We start from the raw sequence: 22,837 nt of genomic DNA, 5'->3' as shown, positions 1-22,837 counted from the left end.
GTTTTAGGGGACTGATGACCGTAGCAGTTAAGTCCCATAGTGCTCAGAGCCATTTTCACTTAGCTCACAGTCGATTCACCAATGCAGTTAAAATTAAGCAATCATTAAATGTTACTGTCTCTGTAAGTATTTTTGTTTATTACTGAGCAGGAAAACTACACTCTTTAAGGAGATCTTAATGTTAGTCAACATTTTTGGGCTCGGCTGTTAGTTGCTAGATGCATATCATTACAAAATAGGGCTACACAAATATTTGATTCAAGCGGCATGTGGCCAATAGGCCGCAGTTTGACAACCACTGTTACAGATAATGCTGAGTATGGTATTACAGAAATTACAGGGGAGTACCAGAATTAGTGTTAGATGTCACTGATGTCAATTTGAAAATATGGTAAACGGTTAAGCTGTGACTGAAGTCAACTGACATATTCAAAGAACTCAATACCTATATTATTTCCAACTAAAGGCAGATTTCAGATATGTGCCACTGTGTACGTTATAAAAATCCAGTGAGAATAGCCAGTAATGCCCCATAAAAGATGAACAATATTAAATTATTAGGAAAAAATTATCAACTTGCTACATTACATAGGAAGGAGGTTTAAGTCGTGATAAAGTTGGAATGTGTACTATTCAACTGCATGTTTATAATTTATCAGGTGGCTGGATAGTGAACTTAGTGGATCTGACAGCTCGTAATGAAGAAAAGGGTGGTGTGTGAACAAGTCACATCATCCCTATTGCTTGTGGGATGACTCAGCAAATAGATGCTTGTAAAATGGATAACTTAGCTGATGATGATTCCTTTAATACTGGAAAACATTGATGTGTAAAGATCATACAGAAAGTAAAGCATAATTATTGCAGTCTTCGCCATGTGCAGACCATCGGACCACAACACTGCAACATGATGACTATCTGCTTGCTGGTTAGCTCTTCTCCTTGTCTCATTCTGAGTTGACTTTCATTGTGTGGGTACATTTGTTTTACTGGAGTTGTTTAAAATGGCAATCTTAATAGGAAATCGGATCCATCCTATGAAATGTGCAACTATATTTGGGTTTTGAGTACATCAGATATTGGCCTATAGAAATCTGCAGTCAAATGAAATGTGTATGGTGAAAACACAGAGAATAAATCCCCTGTAAGGAAATGGTGAAAAAAAAAACACCTTGTATGACAAATTGCAGTGGGCTTCAAACAAAAATCAGATCAAAAAAATTATGCAGGAAGATATCTTATGACAAGACACATGTATACAATTCCTTCTCTCAAATTTTGAGATGGTTACAGATAATACACGGGAGAAATGCACTCTTCCTTCCCAAACAGTTGACCAAAGTGCATAATACAAAATGGATGGGAGGAACTCTGGATTTCCTAAGCTGATAGGAGACAAGATTTGAAATTTCTCACCTCCACTGTTATGAAACTGCGGTTTATTATGAAACACGTGGGTCTCAAATTCAGTCAGCACTGGGGCATCATTCAAATATACCAAACAAAAGAAAATCGGAGACAAGCCCACCTAAACACTGGGGAGGCGATGACACTTTCCACTTGCGTCTGTCAGTTTACTCCTAGAGGAGTTCATGCGAAGAGGAAAGAAAATAACTTCAACAGGCTATAGGGAGACTCTTTGACACATTTGATATGCCATCCAAGAGATAAGACAATGAAAGTTGTCTGAAAGGATTATGTTTATTCATTACAATGCCCATCATGCAGCTGAAGCTGCGAAGCACTTGAAAATGAAAAAGAGGTAAACATTCACGGAGTTCAGCTGCATCCATTATGGATAACATTCACATTTTTATATGCAATGATATAGCCTACCTAAATGTCTGTATGGTGATGGTCAGCAATGTTAGATTATATTGATACCTTTAACAGACTGTGGTTGAACTTTGATATAAGTATCTCAGAATTGGTAGACTACATCATCAGCTTGATCCACAAATCTGCTGATTCAAGTGTTCATGTCATGTCAGAAGACTAGCAGTATCTTGAGGAATTAACTGTGTAGTCCTTTTATAGAGGTCAGAGAGGTGGCAAATTGCAGTTTCAGAGGCAAACCTTTGACACAGGATCTTTCAGTTTGCTAGGATTGAATATAGGTGATTGCTAGAGTGATCAATTAAAAGTAGTGCTAGAAATTTCAGAATGTTTATGTGTCAGACAGCAAAAGCCAAACGTCTGTAGTTCAATCGTCAGCTGGCCCTGGAATTTTTTTCTGTCATCTGTTACTTCTTTTATCGTTGGTACTCTTTTTTTTGGACTTATATATGAAACATGCCAACTGCTCTGTGCTTTGGTGCACACTTTAAATTGCGGGTTCCTTTGTAATAGGCTGGATAACTCAGTTCAAGGTTTGGATAAAGACAAGTGTACACAGTCTCCAACAAGACTACACCTAGTAAAGTGCTGTGATGATCAAACCAACCTTTGTATTGGTTATACCAACAAATATATTTTGTGATTATGTTTTGATGTGCCACTTTTTATGTTCAGTTGTCTTACAGACACTACTGTGTATCTCTTCTGCCAAATCTGCCCTTTCTTAACATGAAAAGAGAAGGTGGACTAATTTGTTGTGGGCTGTGGTTACATTGGAGGAGTGACATTATGTATAATCTTATTGTTTTTTAACGTTGTATCTAAGGGTAACCATAACAGAGGAAAAATGCAGGATGTTTGATAGGAGCCCAACGTTTGACTGCTTTTTAAATTACATGAGCTGGTTTCGTTTTGGATTTTTTAAAAACTGGTTAATTGAAATGTGTAGATCACAAATACTGACAATATAACAGACTTTAGCGCAAAATTTCGTTCAATGTCTCTATTCCAGTTTTCACACTGTTCAGTGTTGCTTCTTTCATGTATGTTGCCAAAGTGAGTTTGGGCCAGTAAGCTGCCATTAATTTAGCCGACTTTAAGCGTATTTACTGCATACTGACAGTATGTCTACCTGTCTAAAATGGTGTGTGGGGTATAGTTATGGTACCATATTATCTGGCATTTCTACTTTCTCTGCAAAGCTACAGCACTCAACGGGTTTTTCAGACTTTTTTATGTAAACATGTTTACAGTGAGGGCATGCCGACACTGAATGGATGCGTCTGTTCTGAGAGTTATTATCGTGGGCAAATATCGCTATACAAAGTCCTAACGGCAATTTTCTATTAGTGGAACAAGAAGAGTTAATGTTCTTCTACTGAAGTACACAAAGAGCAGCAATACATTTTGGAATACTGATTAAAGCTACTTACAATATTGCTACTTTTTGCCAAACGGCCACTACTGTTTGACAAAGGTGAGAACAGTGCTAATGCCGAAGTGGTGATTCCTCAAACATCTCGACTCTGAAACATAACGAATGTCTCATATATTTTTGCAAGAGATTACAATTTCAAATACGATCCTTGTTCCGACGCTCTTTCATTTGTTTCTACCCAAGTAATAGGTTCACCATCAACCCTTTTACGTAAGACGTATCTCTTCACAGTTAAGCCATTAGCAGCGCGATGTATATCACAAAAGTCATTGCATGCTCTGGAAATAGTAATTTTTTTCTGTCGTAGTATAATCCCATGCCAATTATGAATCGAGTGAATGTCAGTGGTATGTTTCTTACATAATCGATTACTTAACAAAATTGTTGGATCACAAGGTCGATGAACAGTGCGGGATTCCCCTAACTGCTATCTTCTTGTATTTCTAACACGCGGGAGCTCGTACTGAGTGCAAGAATCGCGACGCATTGGTCGTGCGCTCGGCTGATGGCTCTCATCTGTGAATGAAACTGGTCGGCGTCGGCGTGGCGCTGGTCCTATTGATTTCGGACACAGCTGCCCGCCGAGTGCAGTATCGGCTTGCCAGTTCGTTGTCGCCGCTGTGTGTTAGGTAACGGGGACAGAGCATGTATTTCGGCGATCACTTACAACTGCCTGTCGCGAGAAAGGACTGCTCTTGTGCGCTTACTCTGTTCGTCCGTCATTTCACGTGTGGCGCATCCTCCCGTCGCATTCGTGAACACGAAGCGCGAAAACAAAGTCGGGTTATGGACTCCCTGAACAGCGTGTCGCGCTGACGCATTGAGCGGCAGGCATGTCTGAGCTATTAATGGCTCAGTGAGGGTAATCAAAGAGGTAAAGCACAAGTTTTTATGAACCGCGCTTTGCATGTTGAAGGAACTGTAAGACGAAAAACTAGCTCCCAAATTGTTTGAGCATACAGCGCCTGCAAAACTGAAATCACAATTTCGATCCCGCTGTATCCGTAATAGTCTATTTAATGATTTGGCACATTATGACAGTGTTATATAATAGTAACATACTATAAAAAATTATGTTTTTTCGCAGCGGATAATATTTAAGATAACTGTTTGTATGCAGAATCGTCAGCAGATTGTCGTGTTCAGACAGTGGCTGTCAGAAACCTTTATTGCAAATGGTATTTGTTGCAGTGCCGTCAGTACACATTTCGGAAGATATGTCTTTGCCGTACAATCACAAACATTGTTGAAGTTTTATTTTTATTTGAGAACACATGGTAGGGCGTGTTTGAATAAATATCCCTTTTGTTTAATTAAACCGGTAATGGTTTTTGTGACAATTTGTGTTGAGCAAACGTACCGGTGACTAACATTATTGCCATACCACAAATGCCGTATGGTTTATAAATCAGTTTTGTTATTCAGTGAACTTGCACACACATTTTTCTTGTGAGTCGACAATTTTAAAGGTTTTCTGTGAAACCAACCTTTTCCCAAAACTTCCAATGAAATGGGCAACCAGTGAAGTGATACATTGTATAATAATGCTGACACATTATTGTCAATATGTAACACACGGCGAAAATTTGCGTGTACACGTTACAGAGAGGCAACAGTAATTTGCGCCATCCTAATGTCTTTACCTACTTTGCCTCTCACCCTTCGCAGCAAATGCCCATTCCTCCAAATCTGATGATGAAACTGTTGAATTAACAGTGATATGAAGTTTTCATCTGATTTGTTTTATTTTTTACTGACGTTTGTACATTAATTATGTTACACATTAAAGCATTGTCTTGTTTTGTTACATGCCTGTATTTCCTTTGCCGTGTGCCATTTTGCTGTAGAAAGGAATACAAATAGATCACAAAGTTGATTGTAGTGTGAAGTTAAACCAAACATCATTCTATTCAGTATTGTTGTTTGCTTCTTACACTATTGTATTTTGCCATTTTAGTAGTTACTTGTCTGGAATTCGTTATTCTAAAGGAAGATTGTCCTTTTTTAGGTAGTTTGAATAGTTCTATTAACTAACATCAACTATGTTACTACCTTAAATGATTTGCCTTAACTTTTTTATACATTGCTTGTGTTAATGATGTTAATAAAGGGAGCTATTCTTTTATTAGTATAAACATTGAAAAAATCATTTATTTACAGACAAATAAATAATTCTTAAGTGTAATTACAAACAGTCACTAATTACATAAAGAACTGCAGTCTTTGTTCTGCTTATGACAATTCATTACTTGTCATGTGTACTTAAAAATGTTGGCTGAGCTCATTCTTTGTTGATTTCAGTGCATTCCAAACTCTTAGCTCAACTTTGTATGCGACAGACTTTTTGTTTTAAGCTCACAAGAGAAAAGGTGTGAACGATCATAGTTACTATTAATGCTTAGGTTGAAATTTTATGACATAGTTTTGCTTTTTATGTCTTGTTTTTGTTAGTGTTTACTGGAAATTCTATAAAGATAATGCAAGCCTTTGTCAAAATTTTAGCACTATTACTGATTGTCATCAAATTGTGGGTGCTCTACAATCATTCTTTCAGCCATTTCCAATTGACCTATTCTGGGTGAACTTATTTTCTCATATTGATTGTGATATTGCTAACATAAGATTTTGATTCAGGTGGAGCAACAGTGAAAACCTGGGCATGTTTTCGGGACTTAGATTTGCTGTGATTTCTCTGAAACATTGAAACGAACTCCTTCTCCAAATACTTTAATGTTAAACCAAACTTCCTCCATACCGTTTCTGTATTTTTCTGTTTAATTTTAAAATATGATGCAAATTAAGTCTTTGTTTTTGGGAAAGAAGAGTTGTACAAAAAAATTGTAGTTCGACAAAGGAAATAGACATAACTGCTATAGAAAATCTAGCCTACCTGATTCTTTTTTTAAAAGTATTTTTTAATGGAAACGATCAGTGAAATGAAAATACTTGTAAATGTTGATCCTGTAGATCAGATGTTCTTACCAAGTTGCATCAGACAGAAAGGTGTAAAACTGATGGCTTTTGGAGCTTTTTATTGTATGGATAATAACTCTCGGTACATACAACTACAGATTGTTGTCGTTTAATTGTTGTGGTCTTCAGTCGAAACACTGGTTTGATGCAGCTCTCTACACTAGTGCATCCTATGCAGGTATTTTCATCTCTGAATAACTAGTGTAATGTACATCCATTCGAATCTGCTTTCTGTATTCATGCCTAGGTCTTCCACATGCTCATTCCTGTTATCACAGCCAGTCTTGTCATGGCCACTAAAGTGTGCGTTTGGGGTGCCTGCAAGATTGTGTGTCTGAATGTGTGTGCCATTGCTGAAAGACAAACTATTGCTCAAAAGATAGTGTGAATGCTGTTTTCTGTTTTGTTTCTGTGCTCCATGCATTGATACACTATAGGAGAGTGGTTGCCTTTCTCTTATTTTACGTGATGCTCCATCCCTGATTTTCCCTTATTGTTAAATTGGTAGTTCAGTAGTATTGACACCTATGAGCATCTGAGTGCTTTGGAAATTGAATTATTACATTCTTTTTGAAGCCTGAGGTTACTTTGCCCCTCTGATTTTCGCTAGCTCTCCCATGGATCTCAATAATTCTGAGGGAATATCATCAACTCTGGGAGCCTTATTTCCACTAAGCTCTTCCTGTGGTCTGTCTAGTTCTTCTCACTGTATCCTATCCCACATCTTATTTAACTATACTTCTCTTTCTATGATATTTCCTTCAAGATTATTTCCCTCATATAGCTTGTCTATGTATTTCTTCCACCCTTCAGCTTTCTCTTCTTTGCTCAGTACTGGTTTGCCATCTGATGTCTTGATATGCATGCAGCTGCTTCTCTTTTCCTGAAAGGTCTCTTAAATTTTCCTGTAGGCAACATCTATCTTTCCCTGGCCGTGCATGCTTCTGCAGCTTGCGTTTGTCCTCTAGCCAATCCTGCTAAGCCATCTTCATTTTTTGTCAGTCTCGTTTTTTAGATATTTGTATTCCCTTTTTACTACTTCATTTTCTGCATTCATTTACTTTTTCCTTTCAAGAGTTAAATTCAATATGCCTTGGCTTATTCAGGGAATTCTACTAAATCTAAATGTAATCGTCTACTGCCTTAACTGTTTCATCTCTCAAGCTACCATTCGTCTTCTGTTGTATTCCTTCACCCTTTTTCAGTCAGTTTTGTCCGGTGCTCCATTTGCAATTTTTACAACCCCCATCTCTCAGTTTATTGAGGTCCCATTGCCTTGATTTTGTAGCTTTTTGTAATTGCTTCAGTTTTAGTCTACAATTTGTAACTGGTAGGTTATGGGCAGAGTCCGCATCTGTCTCTGGAAAATTCTTAAAGTATAAATAAATTTTTGTCTTATTATACGGTCAATCTGAAACTTTCCAGTGCAACTCCTATGATGGATACAAATATGAGTGACCACTAAGTTGTTGTAGAAAAGCTGAATACTGTAACATCCAAAACCACTGAAAATAAACACAGATAAAATCTCGCTTGACACCTTCCTAAGAGTCAATCTCTAGTCCTTCCAAACTAATGATGTAAGCTTAGTTCAGATGTGGATTAAATTCAAAGAAATAGTATTGAGGGCAGTTGTGATTTTCATACTAAACAGAATATTAAAAGATGGAACAGATACAAAAGTACGTCAGATTTAAAAGAACACCAAATCTTCAGGATTGGTGATATTTTACAAAAGCTTGAGAATTAGTGCAGACTTCAATGTGAGATGCTTTTAATATTTTCCACATTGAAATTCACTCTCAAAATCTGGCAGAAAATCTGAAGAGATTCTGGTCGTATGGAAAGTACATCAGCGACATGACACTGCACCATAGCAGTGGTAATTTTACCAATGACAGTGCCACTAAAGTGGAGGTACTAAACATGGTATCCTGAGATTTCTTCACCAAGGAAGATGAAACAAATATTCCAGAATTTGAATCAAGAATAGCTGCCAAAATGAAGAACTTAGACATAAATACCCTTGGTATAGCAAAGGAACTTAAATCGCTTAATAAAGGCAAGTCTTCTGGTCCAGACTGCGTACAAACTAGGTCCCTTTCGAAATATGTTGATATAATAGCTCCACTCATAGCAATCATATACAACAGCTCACTCAAAGAAATATCTGTACCTCAAGAACTGAAAGATGCACAGGTCACACCAATACACAACAAAGAAAGTAGAGGTAATCTGCTGAATTACAGATCCATATCACTGATTCAATGTGCAGTATGATTTTGGACCATAAACTGTGTTCAAACACTATGAATTACTCAAGGAAAATGATGTATTGACACATAACACTGATTCAGAAAATATCATTCTTTTGAAACCATCTAGCTATTTATCATGAAGTAATGACTGATATCCTCAGGGGACCGCATATTGTCTCTGTATTTCTAGCTTTCCAGAAGGCTTTTGACACCATTCTTCAAAGGCAGCTTGTAATGTGATTGTGTACTTATCGAGTATCGTCTGAGTTGTTCGACTGGTTCACGATTGCCTTTCAAAAATATACCTCTAGTAATTGATGGAAAGTCATTGAGTAAAACAGAAATGATATGTGGCACTTCCCAAGTAAGTGTTATAGTCCCTTGCTGTTCCTTATCTATATGAACAACTTAGAAGACAATCTGAAAAGCCCCCTTAGATTGTTTGTAGACTATGGTGTAAACTCTTCAGAAGTTGAAAACCAATTGCAAAATGACTCGTTCACAGTATCTGTATGATACAAAAAGTGGCAATTGCCTTTCAATAAGGCAAAATGTGAGGTCATTCACTTGAGTTCAAAAAGAAATCAGTTAAATTTCAGCTTCACAATAAATCATACAAATCTAAGAGCTGCGAATTCAACTAAATACCTAGTGATTATAATTACAAACAACTTAAATTGGAGTGATCACATAGAAAATATTACAGGGAAGGTAAACCAAAGACTGTGTTTTGTTAGTTGGAAACTTAGAAGATATAACAGATTTACAAAAAACGACTGACTGCATTATGCTTATCTATCCTCATCTGAAGTATTGCTGTGTGGTATGGGATCCATACCAGATAGAATTGACAGAGGACACAGAAGAAATTCAAAGGAGGGTAGCTCATTTTGTATAATATCATGAAGTAAGGGAGAGCGTATCACAGATATGATACGTGAATTGGTGTGCCAATCGTTAAACAAAGGCATTTTTTGTTGCAGTAGGAGCTTTCCACAAAATTTCAATCATGACTTTCTCCTGTGAAAACAAAAATATTTTGTAGCCCACCTAAATAGGAAAAACTTGTAGCCATGATAAAATAAAAGAAAGCAGAGCTCAAACAGAAAGTTTTAATTGTTTGTTTCTCCTGTGCATTGTTTGAGAGTTGAATGGTAGAGAAATGATCTGATGGTGGTTCAATGATCACCTTGCCAATCAGTTAAGTATGAGTTGCAGAGTAGTCATGTCTGTTTAGGTCTTTTCTATGTGTGCAATTTTCTTAAATCGAGTTTTAGCAATGCTCTGTGCAAAATTATACCAGGTGGCTTCCTCATTCATTCTTTTTCCCTAATGCATGTTTTCTTACTATTTTTCTTTTAATTCCTATCCATACTGTCAAATTCCAGTCCCCTGTAGCAATTAATTTTTGCATCCCTTAATCTGAATAATTTCTTTTATCTTGTCATACGGTCTTTCAATCCCTGTATCATATGTACTGGCAAGTTGGCATTGAAACTTGCACTATGGTGTTGGGTGTTATCTTCGTGTCTGACTTGGATACAATAATCCATTCACTATGCTGTTAATATTAACTCACCTGCATTCCCATTCCCTTGTTCTTTATTAGGCCTACTCCTGCATTACCCCTATGTGATTTTACGCTTATAGCTTGTACTTATATGACAAGATTTTCTATTCTTCTTGCCACCACACTTCACTAATTCATACTATATCTGACTTTAACCTGTCTGTTTCCATTTTTAAATTCTCTAACCTACCTACCCAATTAATGGACCTACCTACCTAATTAATGGATCTAGCATTCCATGCTCCAACTTGTAGAATACTAGATTTTTTTTTCTTATGACATTCTCCTGAGTAGTTCCATCTGGAGATCTAAATGGGTGACTGTTTTACCTCCAGAATATTTCACCTAAGAGGCCACCATCATCATTAAGCTAAACAATAGAGATGCACGTCCTCAGGAAATATAACAGCTCTAGTTTCCCTTTGCTTTCAGAAATTCACACTACCAACACAATAAGGCCATGTAGGCTAACGTTACAAGACCAGATTGGTCAATCATCCAGACAGTTACCCCTGGGAATACTGAACAGGTTGTTTCTCCTCTTCAGTGAGTACTGGTTAGTCTGGCCTCTCCACAGTAGATACACCTACTTTATGGCTCTCTGAAACATTGTAGCTTGCAGTCCACCCCACCTCGGCAGGGTCCGTGGTTCGTGAGGGAACCTCTGATTGACAACTGTCAATGGAAATATATTGAAATAATTATTTGTCTGTTACTCTATTAACGGCATATGTTTATACTTACTGCTACTCACATCTGTGCATGCATCTCAGTAGTTTTGCTGTGATGAGTGATGGTAAGTAAGCTATCGTACATGCAATAACATCAGCTGCCCTCATGTGTCTGCATGTTCAGATAAGCAAAGCTTGTGACATGTGTTCTCCCCAAGTGCCACAACTCACAACACAGTGACATGCACAGCATCGCTGCTGAGTGAGTGATGCGTGCAGAGGGGCATAGGGAGAAGCATGAATCTATGCATTGTTCTACTGAAGTAGGTATACATTATATATCATTTACATTATGCAACAACTGTAATAATTTTTTGACATCTTTTATATTCACTGACATAAAGAACCATTTTCCACTCTTTAGTTGACACTCTTAGGGGTCCTTTTTAGTCTTAAAGAAGCCTATTTTCTTCCTCAAGTCCGTACTTAATTTCATCAAAATTGGTTCAGTGGTTTTGTCATGAAAACATAACAGACATAGTTACTTTCATATTTAATGTTATTAGTATGGAGGTACGAATTAAAACGTTGAGAATTGTATAAGCACTATATTCGTTGTGTTGACAACCAATAAAAACACTTTCACAAGTATGATAAAGTTGAAAAGTCAAAGAGTAAATAGTTTTTCTATAGAGGAAAGATTTTTCACTAATTTTACATAATATTGTTCAAATCAATAGATATTTTTTACTACACACTTTCCGAGGTAGCATATATTCTTCTTTAATATTCAATCTATCTCTGTACCAAATTTCACTGAAATCACTTCAAAGGTTTGGTCATGAAAATGTTACAGGCAGCGTACTTTTTCATCATATGTGAAGGTAATCCCAAAAGTAAGGTCTCTTATTTTTTATAAGTATATAGACCTGTTTATTTCTACAATGGTTTACATCAGTTTACAGCTTGAATATTTAGCTATTTTTTGACATAATCACCATTTCTGTCAATGCATTTTTGTAGACGCTGTGGCAGTTTTTGTATGTCCATGTCATACCAGCTCGCCGCCATGCTGCTCAGACAGTTATGAACCTCTTCTTTCAGCTCGTCGCCAGAGCTGAATCCCTTTCCGGCCAAATGTTCTTTTAACTTGGGGAACAGGTGATAGTCACTGGGTGCCAAGTCAAGACTACAGGGTGGCTGGCTGATTATGTTTCACTGAAACTGTTGCAGGAGAGCAACGGTTTGCTGAGCGATGTGTGGGCGAGCATTGTCATGGAAAATGTATATGCCCTTGCTCAATATTCCTCTTCTCCGGTTCTGAATTGCCCGTTTGAGTTTTTTCAGAGTCTCACAGTATCTGTTAGCGTTAATTGTGATCCCAGTGAGCATAAAGTCAACCAACAATACCCTTTTCCGATCCCAAAAAATGGTTGTCATGATTTTACCGGCAGACTGTGTTTGTTTGAATTTCCGCAGCTTTGGCAAAGAAGGATGCCGCACTGGCGTGATTGTTACTTGGTCTCAGGTGTAAAGTGATATGACCAGGTTTCGTCACCCATGACAATTGAGTCCAGAAAGTTGTCCTGTTCGGCTGCAAGGCGGCAAAGAAATGCACGGGAAGCATCAACTCATTGCTGCATGTGGTCCTCAGTCAGCATTCGTGGCTCCCATCTTGCGCACACCTTCCGGTAGTTCAATGTTTCCATTAAAATTCTGTGAGCGGTGCTTCCGGAAACCTCAGGAACCAGCATGCAGAGATCATCCAGGGTGATCCGCTGATCTTCATGCATGCTTTGCTCAACCTTCAACACTGTCTCCTCAGAAATTGACGGTCTCCCGCTCTTTTGTTTGTCGTGAATTTGGTTCTAACCAGCTGCAAACTCTCTACACCAGTTATGAACATTTCTGACATCCACACACGACTCACCATACACTTCTTTCAATTGGTGATGGATTTCAATCGGTGCAGTGCCCTTTGCATTTAAAAACTGAATAACTATGCGCAATTCGCACTTGGCGGTAACATCCAAGGGGAGCTCCATTCTCAATGGCTGCCAAGCCAAGACTGAGTGCCTCAGTGCGGCATGTGCATGTTTACACACTGCATCTGAAGCACTCTTCATAACAGTCTGACTAACTGCCACACAAACAGAGTTCTGTACTTATAAAAAAATAGGAGACCTTACTTTTGTGCTTACCCTCATAATATGAGTATGTAAATGTTCATATTTTTCATTTTTATGTGTTGTAATGCTTTAATCTTACAGGTTATTTATTATGTGCAAGTTACAGGTTGCTGAGATGGCCTTATGTTGGGATACAGGAATATCATCACCTCAGATATTTGGAGGCACACATTCAAATATATCAAATTACAATGTTCTATCTTGCAAATACCATTTCTTCTCTCTCTTTATTTTTGGTAATGTGTGACTTATAATATGTTACGACTGTGAAAGTGTGTGTGTGTGTGTGTGTGTGTGTTACACATTGCAGACAGTATGTGCATATACCACTTAATGTACCCGTAAAATTATGTCATTGTACAACACATAGTTCACAAAATATGACGCCATAAACATCGAAATGTGTGAAGAACTTCTGCACTTTTTTATTACTTCTTAGCTATTAACTCTTTCCACAACAATTTCACCGATAGTATTCACATACGTCACTCAGTGTGCCTACAGAAATATTAATTGTACAATACACAGTTCAGGAGATATGACATCAAAACTAGCATGTTGCATGAAAATGAAACTGCAGCATGAAATTTCCTAGAGATATAGGTGAAATATGTTGAATACATGTGAAAAATATTTGACATGTGCATATATGGACAAAGGCATGGATAGAAGGCTCATCCTAAACCCCTGGAATAATTTCAGTTGAGTTTGGTACACATATTCATTACAGTATGGAAAGAAATACAGTGGAGTAAGAACTACCAACCTTCAATTGGGCTGGGGGTGATAATGTGGAGAGAGATGGTGAGGAAGTGGAGATGGACAGACAGAGACGTGGAAGGAGAAGGTGGACACGGATAGAGGAGGAGGAGATGGACAGAAGAAGGATGAGGGGAGATGGAAAGAGAAAGGGAAGGGGGGAGATGGGCAGAGACAGGAAAGAGAAGGAAAGGAGTGAGGAGGAGATGAGCAGGGAGAGGGGGGAGGGATCAACAGAGATTGGGGGGAGGATGTAGAGGAGGTGGGCAGAGAGAGAAGGTGGAGGAGGTGCACAGAGAGAAGGGGGAGAATGAAAGTAACTAATAGAAGTTTGGAATAAATACACACCTTGGCATTTTTATTATAAGCAACTGTTTAACCATTGGTAATATCGTAGGAAATAGCTGGCTTGGAGATACAATGACATAGCTGCTACATTATGTTTCTCAGTCTCAGAAGGAAGAGCATGTATACGTGTTAGTAATTGATGTGAAATTATAAACATTTATAAGATTTTGCAACAAGTTAAAACTCGGTGCTGCATTAGGACTTGAACTCAAATATCTGTGCTTGATGGGCTGTGTGCTACCATTTGCTGTGTTATCCACTCAGATGCTGCTGTTAACAACACACTGCCTGCAAAAGACAGATATTTGAATCCCAGTCTTTCATACAGTTTTGGCTTGTTGCCAGTGCTTAGTTCAGTGCCTACTCTGGTAGAAAGTAAAAGTCATTTCTGATTAAAACATTTCCTGAATGTTACTGTAGTATCACTAAAGATGCATTTTCTGACTAACAGACAAATCAGTTCGAATTCTTTAATTTAGTTGATGAATGATATCAGATTCAGTGAATAGCAAGAGTCTGCAGATCACAGTTTAAAAGCAGCTGTTGTAGAGTTATAGAATTATGTTGTTTTTATTTTTTATTTTTTTAATAGTATTCATGCCTGTTTTTGCTTTAGAATGTATTAATTTTGCAGAATTCCTGTATCTTGCTCTGTGTAATGGTGGCTTCATATTTCTTCAGGTCTGTACATAGTAGAACGTGGTGATGGCTTCAAAGATGCCGGAAATGACTTATTCTTGTGAAATATGTGGAGTTGAAGGATTAAACGAAGAGGAGATGCGTTCACATATGGTGGTGTACCATTTAGAAGGTGCTGTTTCATGTCCTTTTTGTGATCTGGGTGAAGTGTCTGCAGAACAGTTGTTAATGCACGTAAATAGTGCTCATTTGGACTATTTAACCCCTGAACAAGAATTGCTTGCATTCATTGATGATGAAGATATTGATGGTAGGGATGACTCTTGTGTTCCTTCAAGACCTTTGCCTTGGGAACTTTATCCTGAACCAGGTACTGACAGTGCCAGTAGCTGCTGGGAAAATAACATTAACAACAACAATAATAACAATAATAATTACTGTGGTGCAGGAAGGAGTACAGACCCTGATCCAAGTCACAGCACTTGCACGGTGGCATCCAGCAGCTCAGTTGCTGGCTCTGGTTCTCCCTTGCGTTCACAGTTAGCTTTAGATCTACGAGCAAGTGCTTCACCTGGTCCAAACCCTGCTTGTAAAAAGTCCGTCCAACCACAACAGTGCCCCATGTGTTCTTACACCAGTTTGGATCCTCTGCAGCTTGAAGAACATATCAACAGGCAACATTTTGATCTGACGAGCCCATCATTCCCACCGGCAACACCACCTGGATTGGAGGAATCTGTGTACAGTTGTCCACTTTGTGTACGAACATTTCAAAACAGTCCAGATTTAGAACTGCATGTAAACATTGAACATAAAGACATTCTTAGCCCTGCAAAGGTATGTACTTAAACAAAGAAATTTGTCTTTTTGATGTCTTCATTGAATTTTGTGTTTATTGTTGTGTGCTTATAAGTTCTTTATACAGTCTGAAAATCAGTGGCTCCTTTTGTTGCTTTTTGAATGAGTTTGTTTTCTGTTTTAAATATATCAGAGATATCAAATGCTATTTTACAGCAAGCTTCAGGAAACCTTGGTATGATACCTAACTTAACATTCATAAATGTGCGTTTTAATAATTATATAACTGTCATTTTGAGATGATTATGCTCTTCAGCTTCAGTACAGAGATGCAGTCCTACATCTTTATATCACTGCATGAAATTAGGTTGTAAGTGATGAACAGCAATACTCAGCTGGTTCAGGTCATGCTTAGAACTGCTGCCAATAAAAGTTTGATTCATGATATAGTGTTTCTGATGTAATATTTAGTTTTTCTGAGTCTTTAAATGAGCAGTATTTGAATGATTAGACTTCTCTAAAACTATACTATTGAATGTGTAAATGCTGTGTTACATTTTTAGATGGATTATCTCATAGCCATAGACAGCCCTGGCCTATCAGGGACTAGGGTGCACTTCCTATGCATAGCTGGCTGATGTTGAAATTAGATTATTAACTAGGTAGTATTAAAGGGGGAGGGGGGGGGGGGGAGACAAAGAAAGAAAGAAAGAGAGAGAGAGAGAGAGATATCATGAGCTCAGCCTTTGTTGCCCCTCTGCAGTGTATCCTTTGCACCCCACAGGTATGGCTGCCTCAGGTCATAACTCAACACTAACTCAGTAGCAGCTATTAGCCTGTGAAAGATTATATGTTATATGGCAAAAAATCTCATTCTTGCTTTTCAAGTAAGAGAACAATATTATTTCTATTCCCAGGCACTGCAAAATATTGACAAACATTAAAAACTGATAATCAATGCCATTTTATGAAAAGTACAGCAGTGATTGTACCAGCAGCAACACCAGACAGATGTTTTTCCCATTTAGATGTTGGCTGTATGTTCCTCAACTAAAACGACAGAGCAGCGAATGGTTGCCTTAAAAGGACCAAGGCAGGAATCCAAGTTCTGGATGTCTGTATGTAGATTGTTCTCGATTTCCCAGAGGCACATGGACTATGGCAAAAATAATGCCACATGTTAAGGTTTTATACAATTTTTACTCTCACTCATTTCAAGTAAGACCTCTTGCATAGCCCATTTAGCTCAGTAGCAGTAGGACATTGAACATATGTGAGGGGGGGACCCAAAAATTTTTCTTGTTTTGCATTTTTATTGAACTCTACATTCATCATGCTTTAGCCCCTTAACAGAATTGTTCATGTACATTAATGCACTTGTCCAAATACTTCTATCTCTGCTGAAAACAATTCTGGAACTCTTGAGGCAGGATACTGTTCATAGCTGATAGCATGTTTTCTTTGATGTCATCCATATCACTGAATTGCTTTCCTTTGAGTGTTTACTTCCTCGGTGGAATGAAAAAGAAAAAAAAGGTTCAGCTGGAGCCAGATACGATGAGTAGGATGGATGAGGCACAAGCACCATGTTATTTTTGCCATGAACTGTCAGACCATTGGAGCTGGTTGGAGCATTGTCATTGCAGAGCAAACAGCTCCCGTTTCTCCACATTTCCGGCCGCTTTTGTCACACATCCAGATAAAATATTGGTTTACTGTTTTCCCTGGAGGAACCAACTCCTTGTGGATAATGAAGTGCTTTCTTGGGTTGTGGTGACATTTGTTGTGTCCATTTGCTGCTTTGATTGTGGATCGTACTTGTAGCACCAACTCTTTGTTCCTTTACATCGGCCATGTTATTTGTTGTCAAAGGGTTGAAATAGCTCTCAAACAAACCACGTAACTCTGACTAATGCCAGCTTACTGAGTGATGTGGCGAGACCCCAAACCAACACCACCTAGCGGTAGAACATATAATTACAAAGTGTGCACGCACAACAGTTTGATTTAGAATATTTTTGGGTCCCCCCCCCCCCCCTTCACCCCCCCCCCACCCCCACCCAATTGTGTAATAAACAAAAAAAAAAAAAACAAAAAATGTTATTTTTTGAAACTGATTTCTCTCTGTACAGATATAGGCTGTGTATTGTTTGGCAAGGTAATATGTGGTATTACTTAATAAGTAATTTAGAACCAGTTGTAAGTTATTGGATGAAGGCTCTGTTAACAGTACATTCATCTGATTAACTTTACCACTAAAATTGAAGTATGTTTTGAACTGTAAATGTATTTTTTCTCCATCTTGGACCACTATTTTTCAGCCACAGCAGCCTGTAAATAGTGTGGAGAACTGGAGTGATAGCTGTCCTGTATGCTGTATGACTAACTTCAAGAGCAATCAGGAGATGGTAGCCCATATTGAAGAACATTTTAATAATAAGGGTAGGTCCAAGAAATGTGCAGTTTTTTTAAATGTATACCTGAGTTTTAATCAGCACGCTACGTAAATAGCTGCTAATAGACTAATTTATGTGACATAAAATAGTCCTAACTACACAGTATCGCATGGCAATAGACACACATATCTCCTAACAGAATCTCAAACTTTTGATTGCATTCATTCTTTCTTGTACGGCTGGTGAAGGTAGAAAGGTAAATTGTAAAGTCTCTGGTTAGAGTGTTGTGTCAGGTGAATTCATACTCTGTAACAGAAGTTAAAACCAGTATCTCTACCAAGGCTATGAATTTTATAAGATAAGCCTGCTTTATGTGAAAGTGTTTTCATTTCAGTTGTGTTGCTTTTTGTGCCAGACAGATTTTGCAGTAGTTTTGTAGAACCTTTTGAAACCTCTTTACATGTCACATAGTGCATACCTTGGCACAAACCATTATTCCAAAAATTACTCTAGTGCCATATATGTTCTTTTATTTGTTTAATTCACACATCATGATCAATGAATCCCACCATGAAGGAGAGACTTTGGGAAGTGGAACGAGTCAAGTTATACATTATCAGATAGAAAGAGCCACTGCAGACAGTTTCTGAAAAGAATACAAATAACAATATGTGATCAGTGCTAATCTCCTCATTCTGATAACTATGGGAATTATTTGTAGATTACTTTATATATCTGTGTTAGGAGAAAAGCAGCTACTTCGGGGGGGGTGGGGGGGGGGGGGGGGGTTGAAAGGCCACTGATCCTCCTCTTCCACCATTCGTGTGCTGCTTTTAGCCACTACTTTGTACTACTCACCAGAGACCATGTTGCTGTCTATATACTGAGAAAAGCCAAAAACCCGTTTAACACTCTAACTATGGGCAATTTGCAGATTTTTTTTCTTTTCCCATACAAAATCATAGGGCAGTTTTACTCGATAATCAGAATAGTTGTAAGGATAAAATCGTAGGAATGTAACAAGAAAACAAAAAACTTACTTTAGAATTGATTTTTAATTGCCATTTAATGTAAATAATGCAGGTTCCACAGTATAAAAGCAGAATAAACATGTCGATAAATATTCTGAGTATTGCATGTCTTAAAGCAAGGTTCCACACACAAACACAAGCTTGGAATACGGATACGAAATTGCTGCCATGATAAGGTATACATGTTAGTATGTAAGAGAGACTGGAGAACATGTAAGACGCAACTCCTGTAGTTTCAGACAGGAAAATAGCGATCTCCGATGTTGCAGAGCAACAGAAAAAGATTTGACATTAATGTAGCAGCCTATGGTGTTACAGAACAGTTGGAAAGTATTTTATGGAAAAATCGTGACTTGCGACGTGCAAACAAAGCAATAATTAGTAAGACGTGGAATTGTCTGGAAAGAGCTGATTGCACATGTCTGTGTTGCTCGTGGTGGAGAGTTATTATAAAAATTAGTGTTACTCAAAATTTGTATCCCCAAGTCCAGATATTCTTATTAATTAAAGGAATAGCTGCAGGGATGTTCTTTTACTTTATCTTTTAATTTCTGGGGATTTCAAATTATCTGTCTGATGTCTGCTGGCAACCTTTCCAAACTTTGGCACCTGAATGTAAAACTCTATTGTGGGCCCTAGGTGGGCATGGATCACTTACACAGAAATTATTTTACTTGTAATATTGTGGCTGTGACTTTCACAGTTCACTCAAAATTCACTCTTATGAATCACAAAACCATTAGGCAGTAAGTGTATTAGAACATAAGTACCAGAATATCAAGTCCCCTGAAGAGGTTTCTGCAAGATGTCTGGTAATCGGTTTTACATTATATTTTTACTATACACTCCTGCAGAATAAATAATTTTTAAACATTAGCTGTGTTGCCTCAGAAAACTATGTAATTGCATATTATTGAGCAAAGGTGTGCCAAGAGTCCTGCCTACAGGTCAGCATATTATGATAGATTTCCAAGTCCAAAGTGGGCAGAACAGATTTTATCTTAAGTTATCCATGTGCTGGTATCTCTTCAGATTATTAGCCATCTAGATATCTAGCAACTTCACACATGGAACCTCATTCAGTCTATGCCCATTGGTCTCTGCTCTTGGAATCTGTAACTCGTATTTATTTGACTAGAATTGTATAATGCTAGTATTTGTAAGATAGAGGGGTATTATGTTTCCTGGGAACCAGTTACAGACTTCCAGTGTCCCTAGTATGTCCTTCATGTAGGTCAAGAACAGGTGCAGACTAACAAAGAGACCACCCGGCAACTACATTTTTAAATTTTTTTATATTTATGGTATGTGAAGTACAGAATTCAAATATCAATTTCCCAAAGCAGTTGCAGGAAACTCTCAAGAATGCTGGAGTTTCCAAGAAACTTGAATGTACTGAAGTTGAGACAATTTTCATGGCAAGCCATGTGGTTCCCTCAATAGCATTGGAAGATGGTAATAACTGGAACACTTCTTTCAATTTCACTCTAGGCCCCCCCCCCCCCCCCCCCCCCCTCTCCTCATCTTTGGGCAAAGGAATGTGACAATCCTGCCATCCACTGGGGAACAATTACCACCACCCACCGAATAATTGATGAAAAATCATACCTAAATGGATACAGAGGAAATGCATTGCCCACACCCGGAATACCTGGGATGTGATGGCCAAAAAGGCCATGGGAAGTGCAGCGGTCCCTCCTGCTTTTTCGTTTGTTGATTGTTCTTCGTTTGTTGATTGTTGTCCTCGGTGGTCGGCGTACTGCGTTGCTACACTGGCTGAAACATGGTGTTTGTGGATTCTGACACTGAATACTTTAAATGACGCAGCCGACAGATGCACAGTTGCGTCTCACAGTACTTTAATTTCACTGTTAACAACCCCCCAATAATACAGTCATATGGCCAGTGCACTATTGTTTAACTTGTGATAAGCTTTATTAATAGTTTGCAGGTGAAACTCCACATACTGCTACAATAGTTTCCTGTTGAACATCTACGAGCAGTAAAAACATAACCACAAAGTCCCCACTTCTTGAAGAATAATCAGGTACATATGGAGCAGTCACTGTCATTGGTTTCTACACATGGCGTAACTGTTTAACACTTATTTCATAGTTAGATTGAAGCACTGTTTTTGTTCTAACCTGCACAGGTTACTCATCTGAAACTTGGCTATGGACTGACTGTCTCGTGACCAAAATTCGGGCCCTTATATGTAATCACAATAATCGGTACTGAAACTACACATTGTTCGAAGTTAAATTTACAGAAATTGCAATTAAAACTTAACTCATTAAATTAACTGAATACATCGAAAAATTCCATCTTTATAACAGTTTCTTCTACTACAAGGGCTAAGCCAAATTATTTGTTTAAATTATGATATTAACAAATATAGTTATGGAAACAATACCTTAGACAAAACTGTTAATTACTTTGGAATTAATTAATAGCTGGTTTTGCTACCACGTTTTTGAATAGAGTTAAATAGATACTTTAAGTTTACTTGTGTTTCGTCTTCCAAATGTTTACAAGTATTGCAGAACTTTTATTTGTTTATATGTCAACAATAGAATTTAAGTTATGAAACAATTACTGATTTCTCCCTATAATGGAAGATACTAACTAGGAATAGTCAAAATAAATTAGAAAATCAATTACATACAAAAAAACAAGCACAAAATTAGGTCTGGTGTTATTTACTTTAAAACTGAGGGCCAATCTTTCTGTTTTATGAAAATACAGCTTATACTCATGTATGTTAATGTTAATTAAGTCAAAATTTTAAGGAGGCAGATGAGAAAATAAGAGGGTAATTAAAATTATCCCAGCTTGCTTCATCACATCATCCCCTCATTGGATTGACCAGATAGATATTGCTAATAGCTAAATGGGCAATTCAATGACCACAAGTGACACCAGAAATTGTGTTTAACAATGTACACACACAAAAATTATTACGTAAGTAATCGTATCGAAAACTACAGGAAATATGTTTTTCAAATTCTAACTTATGTGAACTGGCTATAAGAAAATCCCCATGAAAAATAATTATGTACAGATCATTGTACACACAAAAAATATACACAATTTATACATTTAACAAAATTTTATGCGTCTTCATCATAAGTGATGTCCTTTTTTTTGTTCAGCGAAGATTACATTTAAGATACATATCATGTTGTACAAGTTCTCTAAACAGAATAAATCCTAATGGGTTGCAATGAGTTTAAGAAGCACTTTCACATTTTTGATGATATTTAACACAATTTCTCACCAAGCTGTCCACGTCTTCAACAGGTTCAAGTGGCAGTTAGGAAATGCACTGTGATCTGTTCCCTTGGAGGTGGTTCTCCTCAGCTACAGCACGTGAAAAAATTAGACAAAATATCCTCCTTTAGTACACTTATTTTTACTTCTAACTTAAGTCAAAGAAAAAATGTGTCACACAAAAAAATGATAGTCCATACATCATAAATAAATGCATTACGTAGTTTTCATAACATTACAATAATTAGCACTACATTTGACTATAGTATGAAAGGTGTGGAGTAGTAAACATTTAAAACCAAGTACACATTACAGAACAATATATTACTCTAAGCTGTAACTGTCTAAAACTGCTTAAACTTGAAAGATTTTAGTTTCTTACCATTTGCAAAATAGCACCTTAGTGTCTAAAATATGTACATTACATCTAGTAAAAACTCAAGAAGTGCAGTAGCATAGATTTTGCTAATCAGTACATTATGAAAAAAGAATAGTCACCATTACTTAACTTAATTACTATTCAAATCAAGATGAGGGGGATGGATGTTGTACCAAATCATTGCAGTATTTCTCCACTCAACTCTGAGCAGTGCTCTCATTCAACCAGAAAATTAAATCCTCACAAAATCACTAAATGTTACCAAATATTTGACCTGTCAGA

General features: G+C 37.5%; 1 protein-coding gene across 1 annotated transcript in view; it reads left to right on the top strand.

Annotated features, from left to right (window-relative positions):
• LOC124595254 (zinc finger-containing ubiquitin peptidase 1-like) overlaps positions 1-22,837 on the top strand; it is a 221,105-nt gene that overhangs the window by 28,425 nt on the left and 169,843 nt on the right. The window contains exons 2-3 of the mRNA XM_047133922.1: positions 14,724-15,518; positions 17,801-17,921. Coding sequence (XP_046989878.1) covers positions 14,748-15,518; positions 17,801-17,921 — 892 coding nt within the window. The 5' untranslated portion in view covers positions 14,724-14,747. The remainder of the gene's footprint in view (positions 1-14,723; positions 15,519-17,800; positions 17,922-22,837) is intronic.

The sequence above is a fragment of the Schistocerca americana genome, chromosome 2, assembly GCF_021461395.2.
Source record: "Schistocerca americana isolate TAMUIC-IGC-003095 chromosome 2, iqSchAmer2.1, whole genome shotgun sequence".
Lineage (NCBI taxonomy): Eukaryota > Metazoa > Arthropoda > Insecta > Orthoptera > Acrididae > Schistocerca > Schistocerca americana.
This window is presented reverse-complemented; position numbering and strand designations above follow the sequence as displayed.